The following is a 20,112-nucleotide window of genomic DNA, read 5'->3' on the forward strand; positions in this document are numbered from 1 at the left end:
TTTCCCGACAGAGTTTTGCTCTTGTTGCCCAGGCTGGAGTGCAATGGCGAGATCTCAGCTCACTGCAACCTTTGCCTCCCGGGTTCAAGTGATTCTCCTGCCTCAGCCTCCTGAGTAGCTGGGATTACAGGTGCCCACCACCACGCTGGCTAACTTTTTGTATTTTTAGTAGGGACGGGGTTTCACCATGTTGGTCAGGCTGATCTTGAACTCCTGACTTCAAGTGATCCACCTGCCTTGGCCTCCCAAAGTGCTGGGATTACAGGCGTGAACCACCACACCCTGCCAGGGTCTTGATGTACCACTCCAGTGCTGTCACACCTGCCACCAGCAAGATGCTTTCTGAGGCCAGAAGCCCTGGTGTGAGACCTGGTTCTGCTGCTCACGAATGGGGTGACCTCTCTCCCTGAGCCTCAGCTTTCTCCCAGTTGAGTAGGAGGGAAACAACTCCCTTCCCCACCTCACAGGGCAGTTGTGAGGATCGCAGAATAAATTAAGGGAATTGGTTTTATTACTTTAAGAATGGTGGCCAGGGCCGGGTGCGGTGGCTCACACCTGTAATCCCAGCACTTTGGGAAGCCGAGGCGGGTGGATCACCTGAGGTCAGGAGTTCGAGACCAGCCTGGCCAACATGGTGAAACCCTGTCTCTACTAAAAATACAAAAATTAGCTGGGCGTGGTGGCATGTGCCTGTAATCCCAGCTACTCGGGAGGCTGAGGAAGAGAATCGCTTGAACACAAGAGGTGGATGTTACAGTGAGCCGAGATCGTGCCAGTGCACTCCAGCCTGGGTGACAAAGACTCCATCTCAAAAAAAAAGAATGGTGGCCAGGCCGAGCGCAGTGGCTCATGCCTGTGATCCTAGCACTTTCGGAGGCCGAGGTGGATGGATAGCCTGAGCTCAGGAGTTTGAGACCAGCCTGGGCAACACAGTGAAATTCCATCTCTACTAAAATACAAAAAATTAGCCGGGCGTGGTGGCATGCACCTGTAGTCCCAGCTACTCAGGAGGCTGAGGCAGGAGAATTGCTTGAACCTGGGAGGCGGAGGTTGCAGTGAGATCTCAGCACTGCACTCTAGCCTGGGTGACAGAGCAAGACTCCATCTCAAAAAAATAAATAAATAAATAAAAAATGGTGGCTGGGCACAGTGGCTCACACCTGTAATACCAGCACTTTGGGGAGGCTGAGGCAGGCGGATCACCTGAGGTCAGGAGTTCGAGACCAGCCTGACCAACATGGACAGACCCCCGTCTCTACTAAAAATACAAATTAGCTGGGTGTGGTGGCACGTGCCTGTAATCCCAGCTACTGGGGAGGCTGAAGCAGGAGAATCACTTGAACCCGGGAGACGGAGGCTGCAGTGAGCCGAGATCATGCCACTGCACTCCAGCCTGGGCAACAGAGCAACACTCCTGGATCAGCCCATCTGCTAGCATTCTGAGGTCCTTCTCCAAAGACCTCAAAAAACAAACAAAAAAGAATGATAAGGCTTTATCATACCCTGTTTTTAGACTCATGGGAATTAAAATGATTTTGCTTTGAGAAATATCTGGATACCCCACCCCAACTGACGTAGCCAAGGTAGGGTGGGAGGGACAATCAGCCTCCTTCTGCCCCTCACACTCACCTTAGCCTTGGCCTTGGCCTAGACCCCCCAATTCAAGCCCCAAGGTCTAGCTCCTCTTGCAACCCCACACTCCAGCTCCACCCCCCACCAGGATCTGTCCTTAGGGCCCGCCTCAATTCCTTTCCCCATTTCTTGGGCCCCTAGTTCCTGACCTCTGGCCCCTCATTGTCACTCCTGTCCCGGTCTCTTCCCAGCCAGTGCCATCATTAACAACGAGGTCCATCCAAATGCCCAGCTGGTGAGTGGGCAGGATGAACAGCTCCAGCCCATCCTGCTTGAGAGCCTCGTCCAGGTTCATGTCTTGTTTATGCACTCCCTTGGCCAGGATCTTAGCTGCTGTGTGGTTCTGGCCCAGAACCAGGCACAGGAGCACAGAGGTATCTACCTGAGAGTCACAGAGCCTCACAACTAAAGTTTTTCCTAGGATGGAACAGAGATGAACATAGGAGAAATGACAAAGAGGTGATGCTGGGACTGGGTGGTTATCTCAGGTTTCTGTTCCTTGGGACTAAAAAGCCAAAAGGCCTAGGCAGGGGCTTAGGAAAAATTCATTCATGTATTCATCCATGTATGGGGAGCCTAAACATGGAGATAAGTAAGACATGTCCCTGCCTTCAGGGTGCTTACAACCTTATAGGCACAGACAAAAAATACAGTGTGGTGAGAGGGCTATGACAAAGAGAACCCCTGGGTTCTGGAAGCTGCCTAGCACAGGCTGGGGGATGCAGTGGGGCAGCAGAGGACCTGAGATACCTGCCAAAGAAGAAGGGCCTGTGGCACTCACCCAGGCTGTTCTCAAACTTGTTGGGTTATTCCCCATGGATGTGGTCTTGCAGCCCAGGGAACTAGGGGTGAGGAGTGCTGGCACACCTCGGTAGAGCCCAGACCAGTTTCTCCTGCCCTCACCAATTTCAGGCTCCCATTCCCAGATCCCAGCCAGACCCTCTGGTCATCCTCACACCCTCACCGTTCACACACACACACATGCCCCTCATTTGACAACTTTGACCTTCACTACCCTCTGCTTTCTCCTTCATTCCCTCTGGAGAGATAATTCCCTCTGAACACTCCTGCAGTTCCTCCCTGCTTCCCAACAGCTCCCTCACCTGGCAGCCCAGCTACTGCTTTGTCGCCTCCTGGATCAGCCCATCTGCCAGCGTTTTAAGGTCCTTGGAGAAGCTGACATTGCACTCAGACCCGTTCTTTTCCTGGAGCAGCAGCTGGAATAGTGGTGCCTCCTGCTGGCAGCATTGGCCACTGCCAGAAATAGGGCCTGCAATGAGGACCCACCATGGGCCCAGAGAGGGAGCAGTAGGTGAGAACTCAGGGAAGAGGTGGGGACCCCAGGGAGGCCAAGAATGAAGATAAGCAGCAGCTTGCACCCAGTGGTGTTGTAGAGCTGGCCTGCCATGAGAAGAAGAGAGGGGACAGATTGGGGATGAGCAGGAGGGATGCCAGAGGCAAAGGAAGACATAATCCCAAATGATTCTTAGAGTCCCCCAGTTGTATCCTGCCACACTGCCCACCACCCCAAACACAAACTCTTTGGCCCCCTTCTCCAAACTCCCAACTTCTCTTAGAGGGCCTTGGGGCTAAAGAGGTTAACAAGACTGCCAAGTGATCCCAGCAAGATAATTATAGGGTTTAGAATGTGGTGTGGGAGAGGACAGTAATTACAGTGACATCCTCTCTGGAGCTGCAGAATTTGTGGGCAGAGGACTGGAAGGGGTCCACTCTACTAACACACCACCCCCTAGCCCAGAATAGCCTCCCCACTCCCCCAGAGGCACATGCAGGGAGAGCAGGAGAGCCGGGGAGTAAGCCTCTCCCCTCTGCTACATCTCAACGAGATGTAGCCCCTCCCCTCCTTAGAAAGCCCTGCAGTGCCAAAGAATGAGTCCACTGACCCTCAAAATAGAAACTTTAGGAGAAAAAAAGGAAGAAGAGATAGGATTAGGGATCCTCCCCAGGGAGGGGAGAAAAATAGCTACTCCCCACTGAGCCTAGCTCTGATAGACAAGGCAGTTTGGGTGTGGAGGTGGCCATTGTGGTGAAGGTGCAGGGTGGCGGGAGTCCCCCCTTACAGGGTTCCCTTACAATGGTTCCCCTGTTCTGGCAGCAGCACTTCTGATCACAGTCCAGGCAACTCTGGCCTCAGACCCCGGTGACAGGCTCCAGGGAGCTGCAGCTCTTCCTGAGGATGTAGCAGACCATCTACCCAAGCACCTCTCTCTCTAGCAGGTCCTGAAACCTCATACCTTCCCCCGGAACACAGCCTCCTTCTCTCCTGGCAGCTCGTACATTTTAAGCCTAAATGCCTCCCTTAGGCTGCGACCCACATTTGCTATGAACCAGTCAGGACCTTGAAGAAGGCGGGCCTGAAGGTTGCCTGGGTAACTCTGGGAGAGGGGCACCCTTGGCAGGAAGACAGTTGCCAGGGAGACTAGGACAGTGGGCGGGGCCCCAAACCTTAGCATGTACTAGGATAAGGAAAGATCTAATGTCCAGATCCCCCCGAACTTATTTTCCGTAAAGCCACCAGTGCCCCATTTTTAGGGAGTCTGGGGCAGCTGGAGTTCTGAAGCTCCTAAAAGAAACCTCCCAGGGGTTAATTCCTGAAACTCAGGGGATCCCAACAGGACCAAACCTGAGGGAACTCAAGGAAATAGGCAAGATCTAGGAGATGCTGGAGAAAGGACAAGGCTTAATGCATTATGATATGGAACTTTTCAAACTAAAAGTCTAAAATGAAAATGTACAACGTATGCAAAAATAAAACCCTTAAGCCGTGCTTTTAGTTCCACCTCCAAGGAGCTGATATTCCAGATTCTACCATCAGATGGCAGTCTTGTCCACTTATTGGATTATGTTTAGTCTTGGAAACTGAGGAGGTTATCAGGAGATAGAAATCCTTTCTGTCTCAAATGTTCCTGACTCCAATTCCCTGTATTTGACAAATACCAATAACCCCTCATATATACAAATACACTGTTTTCTTTCCCCCACCCAACTCTTATCAAGTTCACTTAGCAGGGCTCATTCATTCTTTATTCAAAGCTGTTAAGGAATACTTTGGTGAAAAAGTTCTTGCTCTCTCTGGTCTCCCAAGGTGAGCGTTGTAAGTTGGGGTAACAGTAATAACTAATGCATTTAGAACAGGTTTTCAGACATTTAATCTTCATAACCTTACGAAATAGGTACAATATTGTTATCCTTGGCCAGCTATAGTGGCTCATGCCTGTAATCCCAGCAATTCGGGAGGCGAAGCGGGTGGATCACTTGAGGTCAGGGGTTCAAGACCAGCCTGGCCAACATGGTGAAACCCCGTCTCTACTAAAAATACAAAAATTAGCCAGACTTGGCGGCGCGTGCCTGTAATCCCAGCTATTCGGGCGGCTGAGGATAGGAGAATCGCTTGAACCTGGGAGGTGGAGGTTGCAGTGAGCCGAGATCTCGCCACTGTACTTCAACCTGGGCGACAAAGCAAGACTCCGTTTCTCTCTCTCTCTCTCTCTATATATATATATATATAATTATCCCCATCTTACAGGTGAGGAATCTGAGGTATAAAGAGGTTTAATAACTTGTCCAAGTTCACACAACCAGAAAAGGGAGAGAGCTGGGACCTGAACCCAGCCAGCCTACTTCTAGTCTAGAAGCTAGGTGATTAATCTCCATACCTCACAGAATGGTGCAGATATATCTGGGAGAAGCAGCTACTCTAGACCTGAAGTCAGGAAAGGATTCTTGGATGGGATCTATGCTGAGACCTGAAGAAAGAGTAAACTTGGCCAAGAGATTGGTGGGTGGAAGAGAGTGGAAGTAGTAGGGGGAGTTGTTCTAGGAAGAAGAAACAACCTGTGCAAAGATTCAGAAATGGTCAAGAGGACAAGGGTGAAACAAGACATTCAGATTTCTAGCCTGGATGATTGTCATTCACTAAAATGAAAAGCTGCAGGATGGGACACATTTTAGGGAGAAAGAAGGGGTTCTCTAACCTATGATACTTGAAGTGCCATGAAACATCCAGATTGAGATACGCAGGAAGCATCTGGCCTAGAGTTCTGGCTGGTCTTGTTTACTTAATCTCTCCTCTCCTCTCCTTTCTTCCTTCCTTCTTTCTTTCTTTGTTTTTTTGTTTTGTTTTGTTTTTTTGGTTTTTTTTTTGACAGAGTCTTGCTCTGTCACCCAGGCTGGAGTGCAGTGGTGTGATCTTGGCTCACTGCAACCTCCGCCTTCCAGGTTCAAGTGATTCTCCCACCTCAACCTCCTGAGTAGATGGGACTACAGGTGCACACCACCATGCCCGGCTAATTTTTGTATTTTCAGTAGAGACGGGGTTTCACCATGTTGGCCAGGCTGGTCTCGAACTCCTGACCTCAGGTGATCCACCCACCTCGGCCTCCCAAAGTATTGGGATTACAGGCGTGAGCCACCGTGCCTGGCCTACCTAGTGTCTTTTCTAGTTTATCTGTTCTCTGAGGAAAGGAGCTGAGTCTTACTTACTTTTGCATCTCATTTATCTTTGTACCTGCCACTAGATACATGTTTGGTGAGGAAGTGAAGTCTGTACTACCTTCTCTTAAGGGAGAAGAAGGAGGTGACACCAACTTTGCTCTCACAGCCTTTCCAATTTTGCTGAAGAAATGACAGAGAAACATTTTACGACATAGGATATGCCAGAATATGTGCTAAAGGCAATCACTGCTCTGAAAAATCAGAAAGGAAAGGAAGAATCATGAAGGAGAAGAAGCCCATGAAGGCCACTATCGATTGCTTATATGGAATCCCCACAACCAGTTAAGGGTAGGGATTGTAGCCCCATATTATAGATGAAGAAACTTGGTGAAATGCTGAAATGCCCATGTCTTGGTTGAAAGCAAGGGAGGGAACAAGCTGTCTAAGTTTTTGTTCCAGTCTGTTTTGTTTTCAGTTTCTGTTACCCATGGAAATGGATTGTCTCTTCAAAGCTCCCCAGCTTGGTCCTCCTAACCCCTACCCAACCTCCTCCCCTCATACCTGGATCCCCAGTTTCTTCCCTTATTCTACTCCAGTTCCTCAACCCAACTCTATCCTTATGTCTGGTGCTCCTGATGCCTATGCCAAGCCAACTTTAAGACATTTTATTGGGCTTTAATTCCAGAGAGGAAACCAATGCCCCTCTATTCTGAGAAGCCCAATAATAAAGTTCATCCATTTATTAAATAAACATTGTGGATGCCAGGAAATTAGCAAGACCTGATTCCTTCAAACATTTTTTCTTTTTTTTTGAGACGGAGTCTCGCTCTGTCACCCAGGCTGGAGTGCAGTGGCGCTATCTCGGCTCACTGCAAGCTCCGCCTCCAGGGTTCACGCCATTCTCCTGCCTCAGCCTACCCAGCAGCTGGGACTACAGGCGCCCGCCACCATGCCCGGCTAATTTTTTGTATTTTTAGTAGAGACGGGGTTTCACCATGTTAGCCAGGATGGTCTCGATCTCCGATCTCCTGACCTGGTGATCCGCCCGCCTCGGCCTCCCAAAGTGCTGGGATTATAGGCGTAAGCCACCGCGCCCAGCCTGGCCCGAACATTTTCAATTTGACTATTGCTCCAGGGCTTTCAGATCCAGAAATAAGCCTGGAAAACCTGAAGTCAGAAGTTAAGCACCCTCAAAACATTTTTTCACCTTTGTACTGTTCTACTCTGCTCTCTGACTGCCCAGGATCACACCTGAAGACTAGGGCTGGTCCCACATCTGTATTTCATCTTGTGCATCTGAGCGCAGACTTCTTTCCCATGCTCACCCTTGCAACCTCCAGCCCCTTCTCAGACTTCTAAGACCCTGCAGATCCAAAGATATAGCTAGAAATCCAGAGATCTAGATTTCTCCCCAAGTATAACAGCCTCCAGCCATCTCCTCCCACCCTTCCCCCAGTGGCCTCTAGCTCCTGCCTTTTCCAGCCGGCTGACTACCTTAGCCCTGTTAAGCCCCAGTTTCAAGCTCACAGTCTTCCCAGCTCTGTCTTCCCTCTGTTTCAGTTCTTCCCATCACCTCTCCACCTTCTTAGGTTGTCCCTGACCTCTTCCTCTCCTAGTCCCCTTAATCCCTCTGATGAGCCTAGCCTGGTGCTTCCTTCCATGGCTTCCTTGAGCATCTTCTTTGGGCTACCTCTGGTGGCTAGAGCTCCTCTGGTCTCAAGTTCTCCACCTCTGTTCCCTGGGCTCTCTGTGCTCCCACCAAGGCTGACTCTTGTGGCTCCTTCTCTCAGGAGTTTCTGCCTTTCCTCTCCCCCACCCCCAATCCCCTGCACCTGCCTCCTCAGGGGCTCCCTTGGTGTCTCCCTGTCTGTGCCCCTCTCTCTCCTCCCTCATCCTGATTTCTTTCCCCCTCCCTCTCTTTCCCAGGGCACTCGTCTGTCCTCTGTTTCTCTGCCCCTGTTCCCATCTCCATGACCCCCGATCTCTTCTGGTCTGGCTCTGTAGACCTCTGTCTCCCCCTATCTAGTGGTACCCCTCTTCTCACCATTTTTGTCTCCACTCTAACTCTCCCACTAGTTGTCCCAGTCTTCCTCCTTCTCGGTTCTGTGTCTCCCACAGCCACACTATTTCCCTCTCTAGCTAAGTCTCACACTTCTGCGTCTTCCCCCGACTCTCTTTTTCCTCCTTTGTTTCTCCCTCTCTCCTCCTCCTTTTCCTATCTCTGCCTCTTCCCCCTTTATCTCTCTGATTCTCCTTGGTCTCTCTGGCTCTGATTTTCCCTCTATATCCGCCCCCCCCCCCCCGCCCCCTCATATCTCTGTCTCTTCATCTCTCTCTGGCCCTTGCTCCCTCACTCCCTCCCTCTCTCTATTCCTCGGCTCTCTCCGGCTCCCTCTTTCGCCTCGGATGACAGCGCTGCCTCTTTTGTTGGCTCCGCAGCCAATCGCGGCCGCTGACGACACGGGGGCCGGGGCTATAAAGGGCCTGGCCCGGGCTCGGGCCCCCCCAGCCGCCCGCCCCGGCCGCCCGCCCGCCCCGCCCGCGCGCCCGCCGCCCCCGGCCCCCCGGGTCCCCCCTCGGCCGGGCAGCCCCCAATCCCGCGCCGCCCGGACCCCCTCCTCCTCCCTCCCTCCTCCCTCCGCCCCCTCCCCGCGGGACTCCGGCGTCCCCGCCCCCCAGTCCTCCCTCCCCTCCCCTCCAGCATGGTGCTCGCGGCCCCGCTGCTGCTGGGCTTCCTGCTCCTCGCCCTGGAGCTGCGGCCCCGGGGGGAGGCGGCCGAGGGCCCCGTGGCGGCGGCGGCGGCGGCGGCGGCGGCGGCAGCGGCGGGGGTCGGGGGGGAGCGCTCCAGCCGGCCAGCCCCGTCCGTGGCGCCCGAGCCGGACGGCTGCCCCGTGTGCGTTTGGCGGCAGCACAGCCGCGAGCTGCGCCTAGAGAGCATCAAGTCGCAGATCTTGAGCAAACTGCGGCTCAAGGAGGCGCCCAACATCAGCCGCGAGGTGGTGAAGCAGCTGCTGCCCAAGGCGCCGCCGCTGCAGCAGATCCTGGACCTACACGACTTCCAGGGCGACGCGCTGCAGCCCGAGGACTTCCTGGAGGAGGACGAGTACCACGCCACCACCGAGACCGTCATTAGCATGGCCCAGGAGAGTAAGTGGGCTGCGGGGCGCGAGCAGTGGGGTGCTGGCTCTGGCCCCGCGAAGGGCGCCTTCTGCTCCAAGCGGGGCGCTCCCTGCTGCCCCGGCCCGGAAGCTTTTTCTGCTAAAACTTGACGAATTGGGGAGCGGGGGCTACTTCATAGAAGTTTTCGGAGCGGTGGAGATGGGCTGCAAAGTTGTATGCACGCCTAGTTCTCGGAGGTTGAGGCGGGGGGAAATGGGGCGGGTTTCGAGATACTGCCTCCCACCCCCAGTATGCCAAAAAGATCCTTGTTGGAGTCCGGGGAAGCTGGGACTGGGCAGTGACTCTGTCCTGAAAAGCCGTGGTAGGGAGGCTGGAGAATAGAATCGGGAGGCTGCAGGACCCCCGCAGCCCCAGCTGGACTGCAGTGCTCTCTGCTTCCCAGTGGCCCTGGCGCTAACTCCCCACTCCGTGCTCCGTTCGCAACGTGCCCACCCGGCTGCAGAGAACTGTGTGCTCTCTCCCAGGAATAGGGTCCCAGAGCCCTGTACACCTCCTGGCAGCCCAGCTGGCACCCTTTCCATCCTGACCCTTGTCTCAGACAGGGTATCCCAAGGGGTCGGAATAGCTGTGCCTTCTTGATACTGACCGAGCTCAGAGAGCTCAACTCCATTGCGCTGGGGGCTAGGGACACTCATTGGCTACTCAAACCTTAGTGTTCCATCCCTTATTCGCCCGCCCCTACCGCAGCTGGACTTGAGAGAGACGAAGACCTAGGAAAAAAGAGAAACTAGTAGATGGGGGAGCGGGAACCCAGGCATCCGAGCCCCTGACCAAACGGAAGATGAACATATAATAGACATGAGCTGCTTTGAAATTTTATGGCCTGGAAAATCCAGGCGAATACTACACCCCCTCTTTCCAGCTCTCCCTAGGGTCAGGTGACTCCTTCTCCTCCCCCACTGAGGTCTCCCCCCCCTCCCCAACTACAGGGAACCAGGCCTGTCTTATTCCCTAGTGGTTTGGCAAGGTTTCCCCCCTTCCCACAGCCCCCTGCAACACACACAGAGTTTGGTTTTATGGCTGTGAACAGAAGACGGGGGAGACTGGTTTATTGGCAGATGGGTCATAAAAAGCTGGGGGCTGAGGGGAGTCCCAGTGGCCCACCCCCATGGGAGAGGCACAGGAACCCAGGTGTGCATCTGGGAGGCTGAGTGCCTCACACTGCCCCTGGTATTTCTGCAGACCTCAATTCCACAAGACTTGGTCAGGGCTGTTAAACTCAAAGAACCAGGAAACTGGCTGTGGGGGTGGGAGGCCTGGGGATCTGGTCTGGGGTTCCTCAGTTTCCCTTCTATTCTTAAGGCTTCTGCTTATGGAAGCTAGGGTCAGTCTCAGATCGACTGAGGGCAGGGGTAGGGGGTGGGGTTTCTAGGATACAGAGTTATAGAGGAATTCAGATCAAGAGTTTGCTGGAAGATGAAGGTTACAGAGGGAAAAGATACTCTAGTCTATGTGGTGTAGTGTGTGTGATTTCCAGGATGGGTGATGGGGCTGTGGACTTCTCCTTGCCCCTAAATATCCTTAGCATCCCTTAACCAACAGGCCTGAGCCCACCAGAGTTAGCTCTGGTAATGGGGATACACGAAGTGAAGGGACCCTGCCTACATGAGTTGGGCTGTGCAGGTGAGGCCTGGGTCGGTGGGGAGGGGACACCAGCTGGTAGGATCCCATCAAAACTTCCAGTCCGGTGCCACCCCAGGACTTGTACAAGTAGGGAACTGGGTCTCCGGCCAGGTATTGTACGTCCCCTTTAAGAGCCTAAGCTGAGCTCTTAAGAGAGGGAGGGGGAGTGGAGGGGAGGGGAGGGGAGGGAGAGAGGGGAAAAGGAAAAAGAGACTTTTATAGTCTAATCCCCAGGGACCCGCTTTAATAAGAGACTTGTGCTCTGCTAATCGGGGGAGGTGTTTGTCAGCAGAGATGGCCTCCGTTCCCCTCCCCCTCCCTCCCCTCCCCCAGCCCTCAACCCTGGACCCCAGCCCCCACCTCTCCTAGGCTGTTCTGCCTGCCCTAGTTCCCTCTACCCTCTCAGGCTCTCCCACCAAGCCTTCATCCTGGGAACTCAGCCCCCTGCCCTTCTGGAAGCCAAGCCCAGCCCCTGAGTTTCTCTCTCCTCCCCACACCAAGAGGCCCCTGCCCTCTCAGCCCAACCTCCTGCCCTTAGGCCTTCCAGCCATGGTAGGGAGTGTGTGTATTGGGGGGGTTAGGGTGGGGGGAAGGGGAGGTGGTGTGCAGGGAGGGGGTTGGGCATTTGCTGAAAATAGTGCGGTGACCTCTCTCTCCCACCAGCGCCGCCTACTAAACCTGACCTGCTGCCTGCCACCAGCCCGATCAATTCAACACAGATGTGGCCCCTTTTCCTCCCCATCAGAGCTCGGCATATGTGTGTTGGGGACTCTCTCGAGCCCCGTTTCCCTCTGTGGCTCTACCTGCTTCTCCTTTGTTCCTCCGTCTGTACCCTTTCTATCCTTTCTCTCCTTTTTACCCCACTAGGTTTAGCTTCCTCCCACCCTTAGCTTTCTAACCATCACCCACTCCTTTCTATCACTGCCCCTACATCAGGATTCTCAAACTCCCAAACTTATTCTCCCTTTGCCATGATTATCCCCTGCATCTTTCCACTCTAACTTCTATTTCTCGCCCTATATCTACTAATCTGCCTTCACCTCTAACAGTCTCTTCTCTATGATCTCCCTCACCATCTCGTCTCTCCCCCGCTGGCTCTTCTCCCTGCTCTTTTCTTTCTCCCTATGTCCTGCCTCCCTGTAGCACTGACTGTCCCCTGTCCACTGGGACAAGTATGTGGAATCAAAGACTTAGATGTAGCCCTCATCTTCAAACCCTGGATCAGCTTAGGTAGAGGGAGGGTTTTAGAGCTTAGTAGAGAATGTGAAAATAGTAGTAGCTTCTCAATAAATGTTTGTTTTCTATTTTCACATTCTCTAGTTAATGCTCAGCACTCATGTAAAGCAAGAATTATTATTATCTGTATCACACTGAGAAGTTTGGTGAGTAAGGTTAGATAGTGGTTAGTAAGGAATCAGGCAGTGATTAAACCCACTTCAATTATAGCCAAAGAACAGAATTTAGATGCCAGGAAGAACTTTCAGGCACTTGCCTGTATAATTTAAGATTGGGAGTTTAGGGAGTTCATTCACTATGTATTTATTGAGTGCTATCTGGCACTATGGGAGGCACTAAAGCTACAATGGTGAGCAAAACAGACACTATGAATAACAACAGTGTCCACTCTCATGGAGATTAGTACCTAATGGCAAGAAAATAGACAATTCCTATGCAGAAATTTGTAAAGTATGCTATTTGAGATGTTGCTTGTCACTCCCCATCTCACTAGTAGCTTCCCTACCCCAGCTACTTCTGATCTCTGAATTCTCACCCGCCAAACCCTACTCTATTGCACCATCACTGAAGCTCCAGCCAGTAAAATAACTGGACTACCAGGGCCCTGGGACCTCAGAGAATAATCAAGAAAAAAAAAAGCTATAGAGACTTTGGGTATCATATCCTGAATAATGATGTTCATTAAGCACTTTCTCCTCATCTCACTTAGAAGGTCCTCTTTCTCCCAGGGTGGGGGTGGGGAAGAGCTGACAGGATATCCTAAGTCCATCCTGATTTTGCAGAACTGAAGACATGGGGAGGATACTTAAAGGCCTAGACTTCCTAACCCTACTTATCCGGCTCTGGAAGCTCATTCCTGATTCTTCCTATCTAGAGTGAGGATAGACATATTCTGTCCAATGGAGACATGTTGTAGGGCACTCCCAACTGACTTAGGAAAGGCAGTGAAGAGGAGCTGGAATGGAAGCAGAGGCAGATATTTATTGAGAATCATCCATTAGACCCAAGAAGGATCAATTTAACGTCCAGAGCAAGGGGAAATGGGTCAAAATGTAAAGTTGGGATGTTAAAACTTTGTAAAGACCTACTGGCACTAGACTGAGAAGCCAAAGGAAGCTCAGGGGAGAAAAAAGGCATTGTAGTTCATCTGGTGTATTTAATATTATTTCTGGTGCTTTAGGCAAATAGGAGGCAACACTATGGAGGTAATTATTCCTTTCCTCAAGAGCTTCGGGCAGTTATGGTGATGATGATGAAGCAGCAGCTGAAGAAACTTCTTAGGAGAGAGAGAATGGGGAGACAGATGTATAGGAAGTGCTTCGATAGTTCCATTTTGCTGGGTGTTATTCCTAATGGGAGTGAGGCAAGAAGCCTAGATCTGAATTCTGGTTTACATAATGGGATAAATTTAGCTCATGCTCCCTATCTGGACCCTGGGTTATCCCCTCTCTGAGGCCATCTGTGTTTTTTTGTGGGGGAGGGATGTGCCAGGCCCTACCTGTCCAACAGATAAGTCAGAGCAGATAGGGGCAAGGTGATGGAAGGGCAGCAGGTGTGATAAGAGGTATGGCTTCTATAAAGAGCTTCAAAGATTCAGAAAATGTTGGAGCCTTACATGCTGGGAAAAGTTGGACAGGAAGGATGGTGGTGGAGGAATAATTTTGCACGTTATCTGGTAGACAGGAACCTATATATTAGGGCAAGTGGATTAGGAAATGGACACAGATCAGTAAGGCCTTATAGGGCCATCATCCTAAAGAGCAAGTGCTGTTTTAGGTACCGGAGACATGGTATAAGATAGGCAGGGGAGAAGGGTAAAGAAGAACTGGAAAAGTCAGGCTGAGAAGTCCAAAATTGCCAATGCCACACAGGACTACTGATCCCCTACACAAACACCCTTTGCTGATGCTGTGCCCTTCTCTCTTATCAGCGGACCCAGCAGTACAGACAGATGGCAGCCCTCTCTGCTGCCATTTTCACTTCAGTCCCAAGGTGATGTTCACAAAGGTACTGAAGGCCCAGCTGTGGGTGTACCTACGGCCTGTACCCCGCCCAGCCACAGTCTACCTGCAGATCTTGCGACTAAAACCCCTAACTGGGGAAGGGACCGCAGGGGGAGGGGGCGGAGGCCGGCGTCACATCCGTATCCGCTCACTGAAGATTGAGCTGCACTCACGCTCAGGCCATTGGCAGAGCATCGACTTCAAGCAAGTGCTACACAGCTGGTTCCGCCAGCCACAGAGCAACTGGGGCATCGAGATCAACGCCTTTGATCCCAGTGGCACAGACCTGGCTGTCACCTCCCTGGGGCCGGGAGCCGAGGGGCTGGTGAGCAGGGGGCCTGAGGTGGTGGATATGTGTAACCTGGCCCTGAGGAGATGGGGTTACATTGGAAAAGGTAGACAAGGAATGTGAAGGAGGCTGGGGACTAGCATTACTTCTCTGGGGTCAGCAGCTGATTCTAGAGAAGTTGAGGAATTGGGTGGCAACTATTACTTCTCAAGGATCCAAATCAGACAACAGCTGAAAACTGGATTTGAAGGTAAAGGTGTCAGTTAATGGAAGAGCTGTGAGAACAAAAAAACTGGCTGTTGAGGCGTTGGGCCAAGGGGCTGACGGGGGTCAGGTTGCCAGAAGAGTAAGAATTAGAGATGGTGAGTTGAAGGAGAGCTAGCTAGCTGGCAAGAAAAGTGGGCAGAATAATTCTGGGGGTGGGAGCAATGGAAAAGCTGAGAAGTCAGCGGTCTCTATTCTGATACCCCTGGCAGGTGGGAAAGGAACAGGGAAGAGGAATTGTTCAGGGCCATATCACATTTCTTTCCCCTCTCCCTGACCCGCAGCATCCATTCATGGAGCTTCGAGTCCTAGAGAACACAAAACGTTCCCGGCGGAACCTGGGTCTGGACTGCGATGAGCACTCAAGCGAGTCCCGATGCTGCCGATATCCCCTCACAGTGGACTTTGAGGCTTTCGGCTGGGACTGGATCATCGCACCTAAGCGCTACAAGGCCAACTACTGCTCCGGCCAATGCGAGTACATGTTCATGCAAAAATATCCGCATACCCATTTGGTGCAGCAGGCCAATCCAAGAGGCTCTGCTGGGCCCTGTTGTACCCCCACCAAGATGTCCCCAATCAACATGCTCTACTTCAATGACAAGCAGCAGATTATCTACGGCAAGATCCCTGGCATGGTGGTGGATCGCTGTGGCTGCTCTTAAGGTGGGGGATAGAGGATGCCTCCCCCACAGACCCTACCCCAAGACCCCCAGCCCTGCCCCCATGCCCCCAAGCCCTAGAGCTCCCTCCACTCTTCCCATGAACATCACACCCTGTTCCCCGACCAAGCAGTGTGCAATACAACAGAGGGAGGCAGGTGGGAATTGAGGGGTGAGGGGTTTGGGGGAAAGGGGAAGGAGGGGCATAGTCAGGGTGGGGAGTGTTTGAAGTTTGCAGATGAGAAGGTTTGACAAAAAGACAGAGAGATGTAGAGACAGAGTGATAGAGACAGAGGAACAAAAAGAGCAGCAGTGAGAAGGCAGAGAGAGGCAGAAGAGACAGACTAGGCAGAGACAAAACACTGAGAAAGAGACTGAAATGGAGTAATAAATGAAAGCCCCACACCAAGCCTCCTTTCTTCCACTGGCAAGGTGAGGGGCTTGGTATAGTTTGGGGAGATCCCCTGACTACTCAGTAGAAGAAATCAAAAATCCATTCTTTTTCCTTCTCTCCCTCCAACAGTGGCCAGGGGAAGGGGAAGTGAGGGCAGGGGCAAAAAGATTTGGGAATTTTTATTTATTTATTTATTGTGACTTTTCATTTTTTTGGTATTTGGCTTTACTGGAATAGGAGGGCCCCTGCCCACTGTGCCCCATTTATCCCTTATTCCCCAAACCCTGCTCTCCCCAACACCTACTCACTTAAGCACTTGTATAAAGCCTCCAGGGTTGGGAATGGGAGTAAAGGGCAAGAGGGCAGACACATGAAGTTTAGTTTCTAACCCATCATCAACCTAACTCAACCTTTTCTGAGCTAAATGGCTTGAATTGAAGCCAGTTGTCATGGAAATAGTAAGAGGTTAGGGTTTAAGAGCTGGGGATGCGGGGGTGGGAGAGAGAACCCTCAACATCCAGGATCTATATAATGAGAGCTACTTTAAACCCTCAGGTCCACCCTCATGATACTGAGTTATTTAGCCAGAGGGTGCAGCCTGCTTATGCCCAAATTCCCTCAGCCAAGAGAGAGACCAAAGAGCCTCTGGAATGGCCCTGCTCCCAGCCTCTATCTTCAGGTCAATTAGAGAAAGTATAGAGACCCCAGAGTCCCCTGGGTCTGGAAAGCGTTAGGAGAGGTCAAGAAAGGAGCAGTAAGGAGGCTGAAGGTTACAGGGCATTTGAATCCAAATCACTGCTCTGGGCTAGGGAATAGAGCCAGCAGACCAAGGTGGGAGGGATTCTGGAAGGGGGACATTTTAGTCCCCTAACCCCAAAGCTCAGGGTGGAAGAGGGGAGAACAAGGAAGCAGAGTGTATAATTATTTTTTCCTTTTATTTTTGGAATCTAACAGTACCTGGCAGCAGGGAGGGGAAAGTACAGTGGGGAAAAGCATCTGACAAGGCCAGTTAGAACAGAGGATGAAAAGGATGGAGACTCCCGGGTTTGGAAGGCTAGGAAGCAGGCAGAGACTAGTTGCCATTTCAAGTCACTAGCTAGGCCCATTCATTCCTCCCACAACCCTGACCCATTCTCCTCTGGACTCACTGTGCCTCAGTTTCTTCCCCTCAATGGAATGAGAAATGACAGCACCCGCCACAGCCAAGAGATGAATTCTGAGCACTTACCACGGGCACTTTATGGACATAAAATACCTCTCGCTGTGGGACAGATAACCAGGGCACCAGAGTAGTGGTGAAGAGATGTGAGGCTTAAGAGGAGTCACAGGCTTCAGAGTACAAGTTCCCCTCTGCCTCCCAGCTGGACAGTGCCTAGAAGCCAAGGAGTTGAGAATCTCCTGATCCACACCCTATCCTTACTTCACCACCAGGCCTCTTGGCTCCACTCAAGAGCGTAGAGGATGTCAGGAGAGGTGGGGGTAAGAACCTTCAGCAAAACTGTCACTCTAAGTAGAACCAGCAGTTACGGGTCTGATAAAAACAGTACTGAACTAAAGTAAAGCCCAAGCTGGTGAGCAAAACTGGATGGCTCATTCTTCCCAAGAGCATGACTCTCCCCCTTGGCCAGTTGGTGGAAGGGGCAAAGGTATGTGACCACCCTTGAGAAGGTGATGTTGGTGAGCTTTAACATCTTATTCCTATTTTTATAGTGAGAAAGTGAAACAAGGTCTTTCAGTAGAGGAATGGGCAGGGCTGTTAGGCTCTTCAGCTTGCCTTCACCCATATAGCAGCTATGCTAACCCCAAGCCTCTCTGGCCCTGTTCTTCATCCTTCCTTCTGCCCCAATCCTGGAGGACAAGACACACCCGACCATCAATACCACTCACATTTCCTTGGTGGAAGGAAAGGAACAAAGAAGTGAAGAACAGATAATATCTCCCTCCAAGGTCAAATGCCTCTTGATCTTGGCAGAGTAGGGATTGGGCAATAAGCATCAGGTATCTTCCCTCTACAGATTCTAGAGAGCTGGGGCATTAAATATGGGGGACACTTAGAATACAGCCCCTTAAATACCACCAAATAAAGACCTTTGTTTGTGTGTGGTGGGTGGGGGGGCAGGGGTCTTTCTCTTATGAACATAAATCTGTGAGCTGAAGTCTCATTCCCCTGTTCCTCCCTACCCCCAAAGAGGCACAGAGTAAAGGGACTTGGGGGGCACAGCTCAGCAACCCAGTGGGAGTTAGCACCCCCTCCCACCTTATGATGTGTGTGGACCTGGCCAGTGCCCCTCTGAACATATCATTATTAGTGTAATTATCATTTATTTTGTGTATTTGTTACACTGTGTGCATGACAGCCTTTGTTAAGGGTGTCTGAGGAGTATGGAGCTGACAGGGGCACTGGAATGCCGGGAAAGAACTTCTTCAACTGAGATCAAGGCTTCCTGGAGGGAACCACTGCAAAAAGGCCATCAGGCAGTTTTCAAGTTATGTGACAGAGGGCAAAGATGGCCATAGGGTGCTCTGAGTTTTGGGATGGTCACATGACACAATCCAGCACTTGAACCTGAAAAAAAAAATAAAAGTGGTCAAAGAGTTTAGAATTCAGTGCTGAGCTCTTCTCCCTAATCAAGTGCCACATTTACACCTTGGAGAACCGGAGGTGAAGAGGATCTGAGACAGGAAACCTCGTGTTCAGTGACTAAGAAGATGGGGTCCTGGAGCAAGACAGAAAACACTAAGGGCATGGTGGTATGAGGTTTGGGACATGCAGGCCAAGGAAGGATGGGAAGAGGACAGGAAACTGGGGGCACCTAGAACAACCCCTCTCTGAAAAGCTTGAGCCAAAACAGTCCCAAAGACAACAAAACCCCTCTCCCAGCCTCCACAGAATGGAAGATCTAAAGGTTCTCTTGAGATGATCCAGCTAGTGTCCTATTCTCCTGCAGTCCCTGTTCCTAGGTTTCCTCAACGAAGTTTGACAAAAATCTAAACCAACATAGCCATCCAACTTGCCTTGTTACACAAGAGTGGCTAAAATAGCATCTCAAATATTCTTTCAGTTCACTGTAAAAATTTTTCCCATGTACCTAGAGCACAATTGCCCAGGAATATGAGTTGGGAATGGCAAAATAATACTGCCTGATTCACATTTTTAAAAAATAAGGAAAGCTGGCTGGGCGCGGTGGCTTACATCTGTAATCCCAGCACTTTGGGAGGCCGAGGCGGGCGGATCATGAGAGGTCCGGAGTTCGAGACCATGCTGGCCAACATTGTGAAACCTCATCTCTACTAAAATACCCAAAATTAGCCGGGCGTGGTGGCGTGCGCCTGTAATCGCAGCTACATGGGAGGCTGAGGCAGAAGAACCGCTTGAACCCAGGTGGCGGAGGTTGCGGTGAGCTGAGATCACACCACTGCACTCTAGCATGGTGACAGAGGGAGACTCCATCTCAAAAAAAAAGGAAAGCAGGACCCAGTGGTGTGCTCCTGTAGTCTGTAGTTCCAGCTATTCAGGAGGCTGCAGCAGGAGGACCACTTGAGGCCAGAGGGTCAAGGCTGCAGTGTGCTGTGATTGGGCCTGTAAATAGCCACTGTACTCCAAGCTGAGCAACATAGTAAGACACTGTCTCTAAAAAAAATTAAAGTAAAATAAAAATAAGGAAAGCTCCTGTGACATCAACCTGATCCAGAATTGGGGACAGCGCTACTGCAGGTTCAATGTACTGCCATGTTTTCCCTGTCTTATCAGTTCTATCAGCACACTGACCCCACCCGAGACCAACTACAAGAATGAGGCTGGAACTGGTTGAGTAGCAGAAGTGTTATGTATTCTATCTTCCCAAGGGAACTATATCCACATCTACCCCTGACTTTGGCCTGAGCTGAAAATGGGTTTTCTCTCCCTGTGGCTCATTTGTTTCCTATATTGAGAGAACACCCAAAAAAAGACTACTCAAGATGACTTTTTACAAGTCTTTTCTTCTTTATCCTAAAACATCCTCCAACCGAAGGCATGAGAAGCTACCCTATACTCTGACCTTGCCTATATTTTAAATGGCAGGGGCCCCAAGCTAAGAATCAGCAGGCAGTGGCATTTACAGCTTCTGGTCTGTAGTGGGGTAGAAGCAGGAAAGTCAATGCTCCAAAGCAACAATGTCCAGCTTTCCTGCCAGTGAGCTGGGGTTGAGGGAATGAATGGGACTCTTTCTGCCTTTTCTTTTTCTCAAAATACAACTGCATAACTGGGTGTATGCACACACAAACATGTTCAAACTAGGGCACTCACACCTAGCTAGAACCTACTCAGGGAAAGAAATATGTATTTCCACAGTACCCTGATCACCCAGTAAAAGCTAATATTTATTGTAGTGT

At 51.2% G+C, this 20,112-nt stretch overlaps 2 protein-coding genes across 2 annotated transcripts in view; one reads left to right on the forward strand and one right to left on the reverse strand.

Annotated features, from left to right (window-relative positions):
* The first annotated feature begins 8,612 nt into the window (after positions 1-8,612).
* GDF11 (growth differentiation factor 11) lies at positions 8,613-17,319 on the forward strand. The gene is made up of 3 exons (XM_054441992.2): positions 8,613-9,234; positions 14,057-14,454; positions 14,967-17,319. Exons 1-3 carry the CDS (start codon positions 8,790-8,792, stop codon positions 15,345-15,347), a joined length of 1,224 nt encoding a protein of 407 aa, XP_054297967.1. The 5' UTR covers positions 8,613-8,789; the 3' UTR covers positions 15,348-17,319.
* The window catches only part of SARNP (SAP domain containing ribonucleoprotein), a 69,507-nt gene continuing 66,049 nt past the window's right edge, over positions 16,655-20,112 (reverse strand). Inside the window, exon 13 of the transcript XR_008492746.2 lies at positions 16,655-18,304. The gene's annotated coding sequence lies outside the window, so the exon portion shown is untranslated. The remainder of the gene's footprint in view (positions 18,305-20,112) is intronic.

This window comes from Pongo pygmaeus, chromosome 10 (genome assembly GCF_028885625.2).
Source record: "Pongo pygmaeus isolate AG05252 chromosome 10, NHGRI_mPonPyg2-v2.0_pri, whole genome shotgun sequence".
In the NCBI taxonomy this organism is placed as follows: Eukaryota; Metazoa; Chordata; class Mammalia; order Primates; family Hominidae; genus Pongo; species Pongo pygmaeus.